Source organism: Phyllostomus discolor, chromosome 12 (assembly GCF_004126475.2).
Source record: "Phyllostomus discolor isolate MPI-MPIP mPhyDis1 chromosome 12, mPhyDis1.pri.v3, whole genome shotgun sequence".
Taxonomy (NCBI): Eukaryota; Metazoa; Chordata; class Mammalia; order Chiroptera; family Phyllostomidae; genus Phyllostomus; species Phyllostomus discolor.
The window spans coordinates 73,068,406-73,081,893 of NC_040914.2; the positions used below are offsets into that span (position 1 = coordinate 73,068,406).

The 13,488-nt window shown below is 47.3% G+C and overlaps 1 protein-coding gene across 3 annotated transcripts in view; it reads right to left on the minus strand.

The window, feature by feature from the left end:
• The window catches only part of MBTPS1 (membrane bound transcription factor peptidase, site 1), a 53,241-nt gene that overhangs the window by 7,293 nt on the left and 32,460 nt on the right, over positions 1-13,488 (minus strand). For all 3 annotated transcript variants that reach the window (XM_028534744.2, XM_028534745.2, XM_036012270.1), the window contains 8 exons: positions 12,341-12,485; positions 9,430-9,618; positions 8,712-8,884; positions 7,179-7,294; positions 6,463-6,619; positions 5,580-5,704; positions 4,858-4,935; positions 1,836-1,976 (listed from right to left, as the gene is read on the minus strand). In XM_028534744.2, coding sequence (XP_028390545.1) covers positions 1,836-1,976; positions 4,858-4,935; positions 5,580-5,704; positions 6,463-6,619; positions 7,179-7,294; positions 8,712-8,884; positions 9,430-9,618; positions 12,341-12,485 — 1,124 coding nt within the window. The remainder of the gene's footprint in view (positions 1-1,835; positions 1,977-4,857; positions 4,936-5,579; positions 5,705-6,462; positions 6,620-7,178; positions 7,295-8,711; positions 8,885-9,429; positions 9,619-12,340; positions 12,486-13,488) is intronic.

A 13,488-nucleotide genomic window follows, 5' to 3' on the forward strand; every position in this document is an offset into this window, starting at 1 on the left:
TTTAAAGAAATTTCTACAGGAAAACAAAAGTTAGCCCCAAAGTGAGGGGGTGGGGGAGATGGGAGGTGAGATCAGATCAAAAATAAACCCCTATTCTCGAGAAACATGCACTCTCCACAGCCAGCGCCCACTACAGAGAACAGCAAGAAACCCAACCAGGCCTAGGCCTCACGCCCAGAACCAGGGCTCAGGCAGGGCGGCACCAAAGCGCACTGGCCTGGCGAGCTGCTGGGGCACCACGGGGCTCCAGGCGCCTCACAATGAGGGTGGAACCCAGCTCATCCAGGATGGGGAGACCACGTGACACCCACTGAGAGAAGAGTCAGGGATCCAGGAAAGAGGAGGAGCAAGGGGTGCCAAAGCCTCTGTCAATGGCCAAGGCTGTCCTGGGGGAAGGATCCTGATTTCTACAGTGAGGGCAGAGCCAGGACCACAGTGTGCGCTCCACAGGGAGGTGGGTTCAAGGTCAACACAAGTGCAGAGTCCAGTAACTTGGTCTGCCCTCTGAGTCGGTGTGCCCCACCCACCGAGTGTGAAAAGAGAAAATCTCAATGACTCTGGGAGACACCACAGGGCGTCTCGGTGCTGGGCTGCGATCACAGCTCCCTTCACGAGCAGCGTGGGTGGACCCTTCTATCAAGAGACAGATGCTGCCGTCCTTAATCCTGGGACCGCTACTTCCACCCCAGTTCTCCCAGCACTGCACCTGGTGAGCCCCGTCAACACCAGCCCGGACCAGATCAGACTCCCTCCCGAGAGGTGCCACCAGCCCTAGAAGCACTTGTCGCACCGGAGAGCGCTTCTGGTGGAGTGCTCGGGCCCCGAAGGTCGTCCTCTACACTGCCATCTGAAGAGTAGGGACTGAGACAGTCCTCTCGGCCATTTAAAATGTTAATAGAAAGTCTTACAGGAAATTTTAAGTCTTAAAAAAAATCTCTGTGAAAATAAAACATTAACCCCTTCTTTCAACTGTGACTTTAACCTTTGCCTTTGATTTTTAAAAATACCCATCTGAGGCCAAGGATGCACGTGAAACACTAGAAACGTCAACTTAAGTCAGAGGAGACGTGCGCCACACAACTCCCAGGTCACGCTCTCCCGGCCGCGCTCCTCCAGCTCAGCCTGCCCACCGTTCGCCAGGGTGAGGGGGAGACGCCCCAGGCTCCCCTCAACCCAGTTCTGCAGGGAGTTGGAAAACGAGGTCTCAATCCTGGTTTTGTCATCATCCGACCACAGAAAAAGGGGGACCACTTTCCCCACTCGGTCTCCCGCCTCACGAGAAGAGAAACACAAACTGCGCCCGGGCTTGGAAGCTGCATCGAGAGGTGCTGAAGAAGAGGGTGCTCCGCCCTAGCTCCCTCACCGGTGAAGGCTCTGAACCGCCAAAACCGCCAAGTGCTGGCCCTCCAGGGCACAGTGGCCCGACCCAAGAGGAGCACCTGTGTGGTAGTGGCAGTGACGGACAGGCCCAGAGAGGGGGTGGGCCTTGCAGGCTGGGTGAGGCAGCAAAGGGTCTCTCCACTGAACCACAGTAGTGCTGAGCTGTGCTGAGGCCCGCTGGCCCCCGGACAAACGAACATGGAGGTGAAGGCAGTGGAGGGGGTAAACAGGTTTCATTTTGCCTATTAAATGCATCCAGACTCATGTATCTATCAAGATATCCCAAGCAATCAAAGCAGCAGGAACTGCCCCTGCCACACCTGGCCCTCGAGACCAGGTCTCTATTAATTTAACAGCAACTCAACGGTGCCTTTTTGGGGACAAGGGGGAGAAAGGATGTGAATGTCGAAGCCACAAAGCACAGTCTACTCCTCAGCCACACCTGCAGCGCTCACCCTTCTGTCGGTGACTGTCATCCAAGCAGTTGGAGTCTCCGTACAATACAATCCGGCCTCCGCCCTCAGCAGGAATCTGGTAAAGCCCCAGGATGGGGACGTTCTCAACGACTGCTGTTTCCTGCTTTAAAACCTCCAACCCTGAAACAACACAACAAAAACAATGAGAATTCCTGCCGAGGAATGAATTACCTTCTAGCTGCACTTAACATGTAAAAGAAATCAGAGCAAAACCTACTCTCCAATCATAGCAGTGCAAACTTTTAATAGAATAACAATGCGTTCCGTGCTATTAATTTGGGTTAGCAAAATTCACTTATAAGTGTGTACGTACATTTCCATATCCAACCTCTTTCATGTTCACTTGAAATTGTAGTAACAGTATTTACACTTTCAAAGATCTCACTTTTCCCCTTTTATATTAAAAACACACACTTGTGTCCCTTCTCATGCTGAAAGGCTTATGTCCTTGGACCGCACCCACTACGGGCAGCCGGCCAGGCAGCTCCTGCTAAACACAAAGGTATATCCATACTGTCAGAGTCACAGGTATTCATTCGCATCCACTTTCATGTCTTATTATTCAAAGCTAGGACAAACACAACTAATTTTTTAAATATATGCCCACATATTTTAAATTTAAATTTAAGATATCTGTCATATTAACCCCACAAATTCAAATGTTCCAAAGCAGAGCCTTCTTACTGGTGCCCAAACAGACGGCGCACTGTACGACGTGTAGTGAACCGGGAAGTCAAAGACGCACGCGGGCCGGAGGCAGCACCTGCCGGTGACACCAGCACAGCCTGCGGGGTCTCTGCGCCTGAAGCAGCACACCCCTCGGCACTAGAAGATGCCCGTCTTCGTCAGAACCCAGTACTTGGCATGTTGGTAACATCTAAAATGCCCGCGGCTACTAAAACGCAGCAGTCCTGCGCTCTGCGTTGAGCCCACTCGGAACTGAGTGGGCGGGGCACGGGGAAGCTGGGGGGCACACACTGCGCTGCCACGGGCCTCACAGCCCCGTGTTTCACAGTTTGTTTCTGACGACAAGACCCTCTGTGATCCAGGGGAACCCAGATTTTCAAATGCCTCTTGTGCCCAATGGACCATTCAACTTAAAGCCTGCATGCAGATAAAAATCCCCTTAAAAAGGATTTCAAGGTAACTTTCATTTTCAAGCTGGCAGAACCCCAGGTTGAAGTGTGTACCCGTAAGTCCACTTTTGATTCCTCTCCCAACAAAACGGGCACTGCCAGCTGGTCACAGGACCACTGCTGTGGCCCCTGCTTGGCCCCTACCAGAAACGACACTGCCCTGGGAGAGACCGGCTCCAGGAAACACCACTAACCCACAGCGCACTGGGCCACGGGACTGGGAAGACATGACTGACTGTGTACGTGCTCAAAGCGAAAACAGAGCCCTCTGAACACGGATCTAGTGATCGCCCCGCCTTGATGAAGGGAAAGTGCCCCTTCCACAAAATACAAAAACGCATTCCTCCCCAGAGTTACAAACAGATGACCGAGAAATCCTTCCTGCCTTGTCATTTTTGACCAATGAAACTGTCCCTAATTTCCAATTATAGCAAATAGCAAACTTTGCAACGGAGGGCCTTCCATTGTGAAATTTTAAAAAGTACCAGCTTGCATGAGGAAATGACTACTTCCTGTAAATCCCCACGGGCCCACCCTGTGGGGCATGGAACAGTCTCACAGCCCTTAGCAGAGGTGGGAGAGGCACCCGGTGCACAATCCAAGCCTGGGGCGCGGGGCTGCAGGATGCGCTGGCTCTGCCCTGCTCCCCAGATTCTTGCAGGGCACTCAGCACAGTCCCAATGCAAAGGGGAGGGGAACTGCGGCATTTGCCTTCTTGGGTGATGCCCAGCTACAGTTAAAGAAACAAAACTGAAAGGGAGGACCTTTCTTTCCTTCAAATTCTTAAGGGAATTTTAAGAGAGGACCCTGTAATTTAATATCCTTTACCTTTATACAGCTAAGAACAACACAAGGTCGACATTTTTCTAAATTTTAGGAATTGGGCAATCATGGATGTAGAATTTACAGATCATAACAAAAATTTTAAGCAACTTTAAAGGTAGTTTCAAAAAATATCTACATACATGGAGGTATAGGTAGACACGCTGTGCCTCTTCGCACAACCAAAAGAAGGACAGCAACAAATTTAAAAACAAAAAACCACCAGAACTGGCAGAAAATCAAACTGCATGGAAGTCTGACAACCAAGGAGTTAAAGAAGAAACATCCATCCAGACAGGTAGGGGGGGCAAAGAGAGGACTCGAGGCAAGGCAGTGGCTAGAGGACGGGGCAGGCAAGGCAAACTGGTGGACCCAGCAAGGCAGCACTGACTCAACAGCAGGACTAACCACCATTATTCCTACCAAGTGGGGGGACAGGTGCATCTTATATTCCGAAAATGCGGTATATGACCCATGGACATTAACTAAAGGGGGGAATGAAGGTGGGAGGGGGTGGGCAGGGTGGAGGGGAATAAAAGGGAGAAAATGGGACAATTATAATAGCACATTTGATAAAATATATTTTTAAAAAGCTTTATATATATATTATATATATCTATATACAGATATATATATCTACACACAGATATATATATATCTACACACATCCAACAGCCCCTCTCCTGCAGGGAATTTGACTTATTTTGCAGTGGTCAGTATATACATAATATCCAAATTGTCGGCAAGAGGCTATCTTATCTATCTTTGGCTCTCTCAGAGCTGCTACCCAGAAGTCTCACTTAAAGTAGGTACCATAAAAATGGTATTGCAATAAATTACAAAAACAAAACTGTTAATGCATATGGGGATTTCTTTTGGGGGTGATGAAAATGTTCTGGAAGTAGATGGGGTGGCGAATGCACAACTGTGTGAATACACTAAAAATCACTGACTTGTAATCCTTTAAAAGGGTGAATCATGTGATAAAACTGTTATTCCAAAGGAAAAAAGAAAACCAAAAAGCTATGACCAACATTCCTTACCTTGGTCTTTGAAAGTCTGTGTTATCACCACGCCATCTTCTGGAAACTTGGCGATGCTGCACCCTGACGCGTAGTACACTGGGAACACAGAAACACAGGGCATTCTATCAACAGCTACTCACTGACCTACAGTGCACTCTTCAAACATTATGCTTTCTAAAACTGTTTCCAATCTTAGGAGAGGAGCCGCTATTACTGCCTGGTCATACTTAAATTACAAGGAATGACCTCCAAGTTGAAGTTAAAAATACCACTGAGATCAAGTTTCTGGACAGGAGTCAGAGTCAGCTCTGTCACAGACCTCCACCCGCTAAGGCAGGACGAGCAGAACCAGTAACAACAGTGCTCAGACACAGTCCTGGAAATGCTCCCACGCCCAGTCTGGGGAAACTTCTGATTGGAGATTTGCAAGGTTACTGTACAAACAGCATTACGTAAATAACCAGGGACCTGTGAGGTATTCCCTATGTGGGAAAATACAGGACACAGAGCACCATATAGGTGGCACTAAAACCGGAAACACGTGCGTAAAACACCTTCACTAAACACCCTGGACAGGCCCAGCGTGGTTAGCACCCAGCCTCCCAGACGTTCCCCATGAAGACACTGAACCATTCTCTCTGTGCAGCCCAGCTTCTTCAAGGAGCACACCATTCCTCTCTCTGAAACTCAGACTCTCCTGCAATACCGCATCCTATCAAAACACAAGCACAAAACCTTACTGTCGTGGCTCGCCAAGGTGAAGTCCCCTTCGTATAGGCCATCGCTGAAGGCCATGTTCCAGACAGAGAGAAGTTCGTTCAGAGCTGGGATGTTGGCGCCCCCGGTGTCCGGCATCCACCACTGCCTGCGAAAGCGACAACAGGCCGAGGAAGGAAAGAGCTGGAGCGCTCCCTGCACACTGTCTTCACGGCAAACCTCAACTTCCTCTGCCAGGGGCCGGTCCTGCCACACTACGGTTTCAGATGAAGCTAAAAGCCACAGTTTGAGCAATACTGTGACATTAATGCTTCAGCCAGGGGGCAGAGTAAGTCAAAGTAAGTTTATTTCATAAAATGCACCCCACATGACATGAATACACTGCATATTAAGCCTAGACCTCGAGAGGGTCAGTGAAGAAAAAGAGGTAAGGAAGAAGCTTATAAAATTCATCACAGGCTCCAAAAAAAAAAAATCCAAACTGTATTACTGGAATGACATTCATAATGCACTGGGAATCCTTGATCGGTAACTAATTTACTAGAAAGTTTCTTTAAATAATAGGTCTTTTGGGGCATTTAAATTTGTCTAGATTCAGTGATACGGCAACAGAAGAATGGGAAAGAACCAGACAGAAATTTAAAGCTCAAGTATCTACAATCAACAAGGAAAGACAATGAGCTTTTAAATTAGTACCTGGAGTCAATGAGCATTTTACTGACTTCACAAGTGGTTTCCAAGAACGTCTCTACTACATGAAGACATGGCTTTCTCTAACCAGGGGTCGGAGCCTGTCCCTGACAGCTGAAGAGACTGCCCATGGGTCAGACACTTTACGTATTTGCTAGGTAGAACTTAACTCTCCAGAAGCGAAATTTCTTGTCAAATACCAACTCATATCAGTACCTAGTGTTTTCATCGTAAAACTTGACTTTTCTCATGACAGACGTGTTGTACCAATCGCTGAAGATAATGAGAGAAAGGCCATTGTCCACGTCCCGCCGCAGTTTGGCCACCTCCTCGGGGAAGTACTCCTCCTCGCTGTCCACCATGAGCAGAGTTCCTGAGGGACAAAGTGCCAGGCTCTGAGAAATTTCCCCTCCGAACGACAGGATGCCACTGTTCCAGAAACACAGTATTTTACTGGCAGCCACACCTCAAGTTACTGGCTTTTGACATTTTGGCCTGCACCCCCTGAACTGCGTTGGAGGACAGTGAGGAAGAAGGGGCCGGGACCCTGCAGTGCAGAGACAGCAGCTGGCTGTGCCTTCTGCTTCGTCTGTGATGCCCCACACACAGATACTTCACTTGCTGGAGAAGAAGCAAAATACGGGGCGAGAGCTTCTTTGCATTAAAAAGAAATGAACAGATTAAAAAATGTTCAAGCGTCTTTGTCCCAGTCATTGCAACAGTGCCGTGTGTCCTGTGAACATTACCACTGTCCCCACCAAGTAGAATGTGCACTGGTCTGCTTGGCGCCTCATTTTGGCCTTCACTGGGACCGAGGACCCCATGTGCGCCCTTTGCTGGCCTCTCATTTAAACCGTGATTCACCTTTCAACCTTTCCACAACATCCAACAGAGAGGAGAGAACACCTGGCTAGCACCTTGTTGCTGCTCACCATACTGATTAGCATCAAAGCACGTGAAGGGGGAGCCGAGGACTTCAACAAAGTAGCCCATGCTTCTCAAGTGCTGGTACATGTCCCTGAAGTTGGTGTGGATGTGGTCACCATTCCTGGAAAACACAAGGCCTGGCATTAAAATGCTCAGTCCCTGCTCGGAGTAAAGGCTACCTAGCTGCAGACTGAGCTCCTGAAGCCTGGCTGTGTCTGCAGGAGCACAGCCCCAGCAGAGGCCTGGCAGTTGAGGGGGAGGAGGCCAGCCACTGGCCCAGCAGCCCGCAGTCTCACTCTCAGACCGGCAGGGCCGGTGCATGAAATGGGTGTTAGGAAATTGTGCTCATGGCACAGGAATGGAGCGATAAGTTGACAAGGAGAAATGGCCAGACATGCGCCGAGGCATCACTTTAGCAGTGGCACACATGTACACGGCTGGCAACCACTAGCATTTGACAAATTCTGTATAGGAACGCAGACCTGCGGGATAAGCCACAAAGGGCAAGTGAACTAAGACAGTGACGAACAGTTAACTTTACATCACCGCTACTAATCACCTTCCCAGCCTTTCTCCTCCTCAACATGCTTGTACTCCTACTGTGTACTCTACGTCAGCTGCCTACCCAAATGCCCCAAGGAGCACCCAGGGGTCCTTCTATCTGCTGCCCCCACCTCACAGCCCATCAGAGTCCGCGTCCTCAGCAGGGCTGAACCCACGTGTTCCCCTCTGGGCTCATGGCCACTATCCTGTCAACTTCTCCTCAATTCTTGTCTTCCTGCCTCTGGTCTGAGCCCCTCCAACCTGCCTTCCAGAGGAATCTCTGAAAGGTGCAGAACTGACCTTGTAAGTGTCCTGCTCAACTCCATCATCGTTGCTCACTGTTTTCAGGGTCAAGCCCAAACCCCTTTATTTACACTAGGGCAGAAACGAATTTGGCATTTGGGCAGGAGAGTCGGCCCACCTGCCCTGAAAGGGCTGTGATGGAGCAGGGCCTGGAGGCTTGGGGAGGACACACCAGGAAGCCTGGCACGTGAAGAAGTCTGGAGAGGCAGCCACTGGAGTTTTAAGCGAGCTGTAGTGGAATTTATGTCTTCCAGTGACCAGGGCTGCTGCATGGACAGTGGGACTTAAGGAAGAGACAGTGGCAGCAGCCACTCGTCAGGAGGTGACTGATGCCATCCAGGCAAGAGATGACGATGGCCTGAACAAGAGAGGGAGCGGAGGTGGCAGCAGCCAGCTAGGGCAGGAATCAGGACATGTTCAGAGAGAGGACTAACAGGATTTGCAGAATGATTCAACAGAAGTCAGGGAAGGAGAACAATTAAGGATGACTTCAAGGCTCTTTACTGCACAGTCATGCACGTCTGAAGGGAGACTCGCAGGGGGCCTAGGAGCACGACAAGGACCTGCAAAGTTGCAGGAGTCAGGCTCAGTAAGGAGCAGCGTCTGCTTCCCACAGGGACACGCCCCCTAGTCCTGCTGTGGAAGGACTAGGGGGTGGGGGGTGACAAGCATCACGGCTGGTGGCTGCTTACCAGTCCAAAGGGTCGTTCTTCATCCTCAGATTATCCCTGGGGAAGTAGCCGGGTGGATAGCGGAGGTTGTGGTACTGGTCCCAGAGGATTCTCTTGCTTCGAGGAGGAGCAGGAATTATCTTCACCTTTATCGGGAGCTTCACTGTGGAAGTCTGTTCTGCACCATTTTTTGACTGGAAAAAAAAAAAGAAACTTGAGGTGCCCCTTTTGCTCAGAAGGTTTGGGGGTTTGTTTAAAAAGTTGATTCTATTTATCAATTTAATCCTAACAATTTGAACACAAGAATTTCTGTTAACGAATATAGAAAGGAACCTTCGTGTATCACAATTAATTCCATTCAAAACCTCAAGAATTTGAGGCCAAAAATTTACATTACCTTGTTCCCAAAACACTAGTGCTACATAGGATTAACCCTACATTTCCATTTAGAGAACACATTATTTTCTACAATCATTCAGAGCTTGAAATCTGGCACAAAATAGTCCTATCTGCTGTTGCTCAGCAACAGAATCAAAGGCACCATCACTCATTACTGAGCTGGCTTTTAAGCTCCAGCTGCTTGCTCTACAGGCCCTGGAATCAGCAATGATGGCCTTCCAGCCTCATCACACCAACTGTGCTTCCAACCCGGAGACCCTGGGCACTCGGCCTGCCCCTCCCTGCCCGGCAGGGGACGTGAAAGGTTCAGAAAAACAAGCGCCTCCTGGCGTGCACTCACTTCCGCCTCTGCTGGGGAGGCCACGGTGATCATGACGTGCCCCTGCGCAATGCCTTCCCAGGAAGCCGCCTTCTTGGTGACCGAAATGGAAATGGCCAGGTAGCCTGACCAAGGCCACAGCACGGAGGAGTAAGAGAAAGCCACTTCGATGTTGTCTCCATTCTGCGGTAAGTAGGGCTGCCACTCAGGCTGCGGGAGAAAAACCAGCAGAGGCCGAGGTGTAAGTGCTCACCTCCTCAATTACCTATAGCAGTGTCCAAGACATACTTCGTATTTTAAATAAGGCAAAATGAAGTTATACACAGATACCAAGCACCCTATAACCTATGTAGCCTATGGAGTGTCTAACACATCATCCACTAGAAACGTCTAGAATCCACTATTTCTGAGAGCCTCCAATTTTAAGGAGAATTTTCCCCCCAAAGCTTAAAAAAAACAAGGAACACACAGTTTGACACACAACTTTCACCTGATAGAGAACTTCAACAAATGGAAACTCTCAGGTTCAAGGTTAAGATCCCACTTAGTTGTACGCTTAAAGAATCATATTAACAGAAAGGACTCAAATAATAAAATGACGTGGATGCAAACTGCCCCCAAAGTCTGAAGCCAGTGATGGGGCAGGTGGGGGTTTACGGGACGCCCAGAGGAAGGGCTGGCTCGGCCCTTTCAGCCGCTCCCATGTGGGAGGAAAGAGGAAAGCGTGAGAGGAGAGCGTCTGGAAGAAACATTAAATTAGCTCTTGTTCCAAATTTTCAGCATTTCAATAACCAGTATTTTAAACTAACCTAAATTACTAATGTCCCTTACAAGCCAGACAGCAACGATATATTACCCAAGTGAGTCAGCATATTTAAAAAAGTTCCGAAAAAGGAGAAAAACATTTGTTGGATATAGTATCACAAATGAGAAGGAGAGGGATTTTTAATAAATGGTCTTGAGGTCACTGGTTAGCAATTGATAAAAAAGTTAATTTTCACAGATAAAAAAATTACATATTTAATTACATATTTAATGAACATAAAGTCAGTAGAAAATGAAATTGAGATTTTTTTATTACATCTGTGGAGAAAAAGTTTCTAATTTTTGAAATGAATCACCGAAGGTCAAAATTCAACTACATGAAAATGTGAAACTTGACAGAACTTCTACCCCAAAATAAAACCACCACTCAGAATTAAACAATGATCTGTGGGAATTTTTTGCATAAAACACAACAATGGCAAATGTCTCTATGATAGGAAGCTCTTGCTCAGATGGATTGGGAAAACCTGAATTCCAGTATCAAAAAAGAGGCCAAGGCAATACAACGTAATTCACACGAGAGAAAATACAACCAGCAAACAAACCAGGGGACAGTCACCTCACAAATAACTGAAATGCACAACAGACAAGGCACCCACTTTACCCCTCTAAATTTAAAGTTAAAAGATGAATTGCCTAGAAACAAACCCAGTGCCCACTAAACAAAATGAGATCCACCCTACCACGGAGTATGCCTCGGCCATGAACAGGAAGGAAGCCCTGACACACACTACGACACAGCGAACCTTAAGGACATCGTGGGCGGTGAGAGAGACCAGTCACAAAAGGCCATGTATGCGGGGTCCCGTGTAGGCAAACCCAGAGAGAGGACATGTGTCCATGGTGGCCGGGGGCTGGGGCGGGAAGGAGAATGCCCAGTGACTGTAAATGGGTGTTTCTTTTCTGGAATGATAAAGATGTTCCAGAATTGTACACTAGTGATGGCTGTATCGCTGCTTGTGAATACACTTAAAAACTACCGAACTACACAACTTAAAAGGGTAAATTATGGTATGTGAAATTTATTTCATTTTTTAAAAACCTCGTGGTTTGAAAAAATAAAAAATTGTACCGCCCAGTGCAGGCCTGGCGGAGACCGCGCCTGTGCGACCACCGGCAGTGGTCGGGGATGGCGGACTCTTCTCTTGGAGAGAGTGGTGGGCAGGGCGCACCAGGAGCACCAGTGACGTCCGCAGCCTCTGGATTCAGGATTCCAGCCCGGGGGGTTATGTTAGGGAAACAGTTCAGAAGAAAAGGAAACCACATGTGCAAAGATCTTCAGTGAAATGTTTACATTTGAAAACCACCTGTTTTTTACTTCATACAAAGGGAAATAGTATGTGAATTTTGATTTGACAGTTCTATGTAATATTAAACAACCATTAAAAAGTATTGGTGTCTGTATACGTTTTTAAACGTTTCCAACACAATGAAAACTAAAAAGAAGGAAAGACTAAATTTTTGCCTATTTTGCATAATCATAACAAAAAATACATATTTCAGGTAAGGGTTACAAAAGAATATTTAAAAAACAGTGGCTATGACCACTGTGCTTTGCACTGGAAACTAATACAAAATAATAGTGAATGTAAATGGTACTTGAAAAATAAAATAAACCAGCTGATATGCAAATTTAAAAAGTAATGGCTATGTCAGTGTGCCAGAGCTGGAAGTAATTTATCTGTTCTCTTCCCTAGCCTTTACTGCTGTGATAATGCTTATGCAGTAAGTATATAAAATATATAAAAATAAAATTCAGAAAAGACCATACCTCATAGACCTTAAGGCCCATTACTCAGTAAAGAATAAAATAACTACAAATGGGCCTTTAATTATAGGTGGGAAATAAAGATAAAAGATCAAATGTAATTAGTTGATTCAGAAGTCAAACTCAAGATGCCAAAGTAAAACAACAGCAAATGGGCTTCACTAACTTACCCCTGACTTCCGTGTAAGAGACTTAGGGAAACACAGATCACTGCTTCTGCTAGCCTGGCGCCCCAGACAGGAGGAGAGAGCCTTTTCTCTTTCAATTTCAGGAGAAAATGCTAAGGCACCAAGGTCTGGGCCAGGACTAAGTTCACGGAAAGCCAGAGAGCAGCATCACCTTGTCTACGATTCTTCCTGTGACGCCCATGCCGTTGAGGATCGTGACGTTGACGATGGTCGGCATTCCTCCGTAGTAAATGGGCTGGGAGCAGTAGGGCCACATGTAGGGACACTCCGTCAGGTCTATGTAGCTGGGGCTCAAACTGAAACAAAGAACACAGTGTTAAGCGTTCAGCACGCTGGAAAACAACACAGAAGTGGCGTGACTGTGTAGGGAGAGTAACACTGGATCTGAGCCTTAGAAGGGCCTGCCCGCAGGGCTGCTCTCAGCAGGCATCTGGGAACTTGGCTTTGAAAGGCCCCCTGCAGGCCAGCGTGCCTGGACTGTCCAGTACAAACAATGAGATGGTGAGAAACACCTCCTTCCTTCCGCGAGTCGGGAACTTTGGTGGCTGCGGCTTGCAGAGAATGTTGGACACGACCAGCCCCACGGAATGCCTCAGACTCAAGGAGTCTCAAATCACTGGGGCAAAGATGGACTTTTTAATAATCCAGCTGTGACAAATGGGTGATCACTTGGCAAAAGATAAAGTTACATTCATACCTCACACCACACACAAGAATGAACTCCAAATGGATCATGGAGTCTCAAGAAAATAAAAAGAAAGCAAACAAGTATTAGAAGAAAGCGTGGGTGAATTTCTCTTTCATCTCAGTGCAGAAAAAAGCTTTCTGTGACTCAAAACCCAGGAACAACAGCAACAACAGACTAATAACATTGGCTATTAAAAAAAACTGCATGGCAAAACACTTCATACAAAATCAGAAGACAACTGACAAACTGGGAAAAACATCTACAAATATATATCACCAATAAATGGTCACTAACCTTAATGTATGAAAAACCCTTAACAAACCAAGGGACCACAAACCCCAGAGAAAATAGGGAAAACAAATGGAGAGACACTTAGCAAGAAAGTTATATAAATATGGCCGTCAGCTACAGACAAAAGCATTCAAGCTCACTCCTAACTAGAGAAATGCGAATTACAATAGTATCGAGAGACCATTTCTCACCAATTGGGTTGGCAGAAAGTAACGAGCACGATGGAACTTTCTGCCGATGAGGCTCTGGGAAAACAGACACTCACGAATCGCTGTGGAATATAAAACAGACACAATCCTTCTGGGGGGAATGGAGTGAAA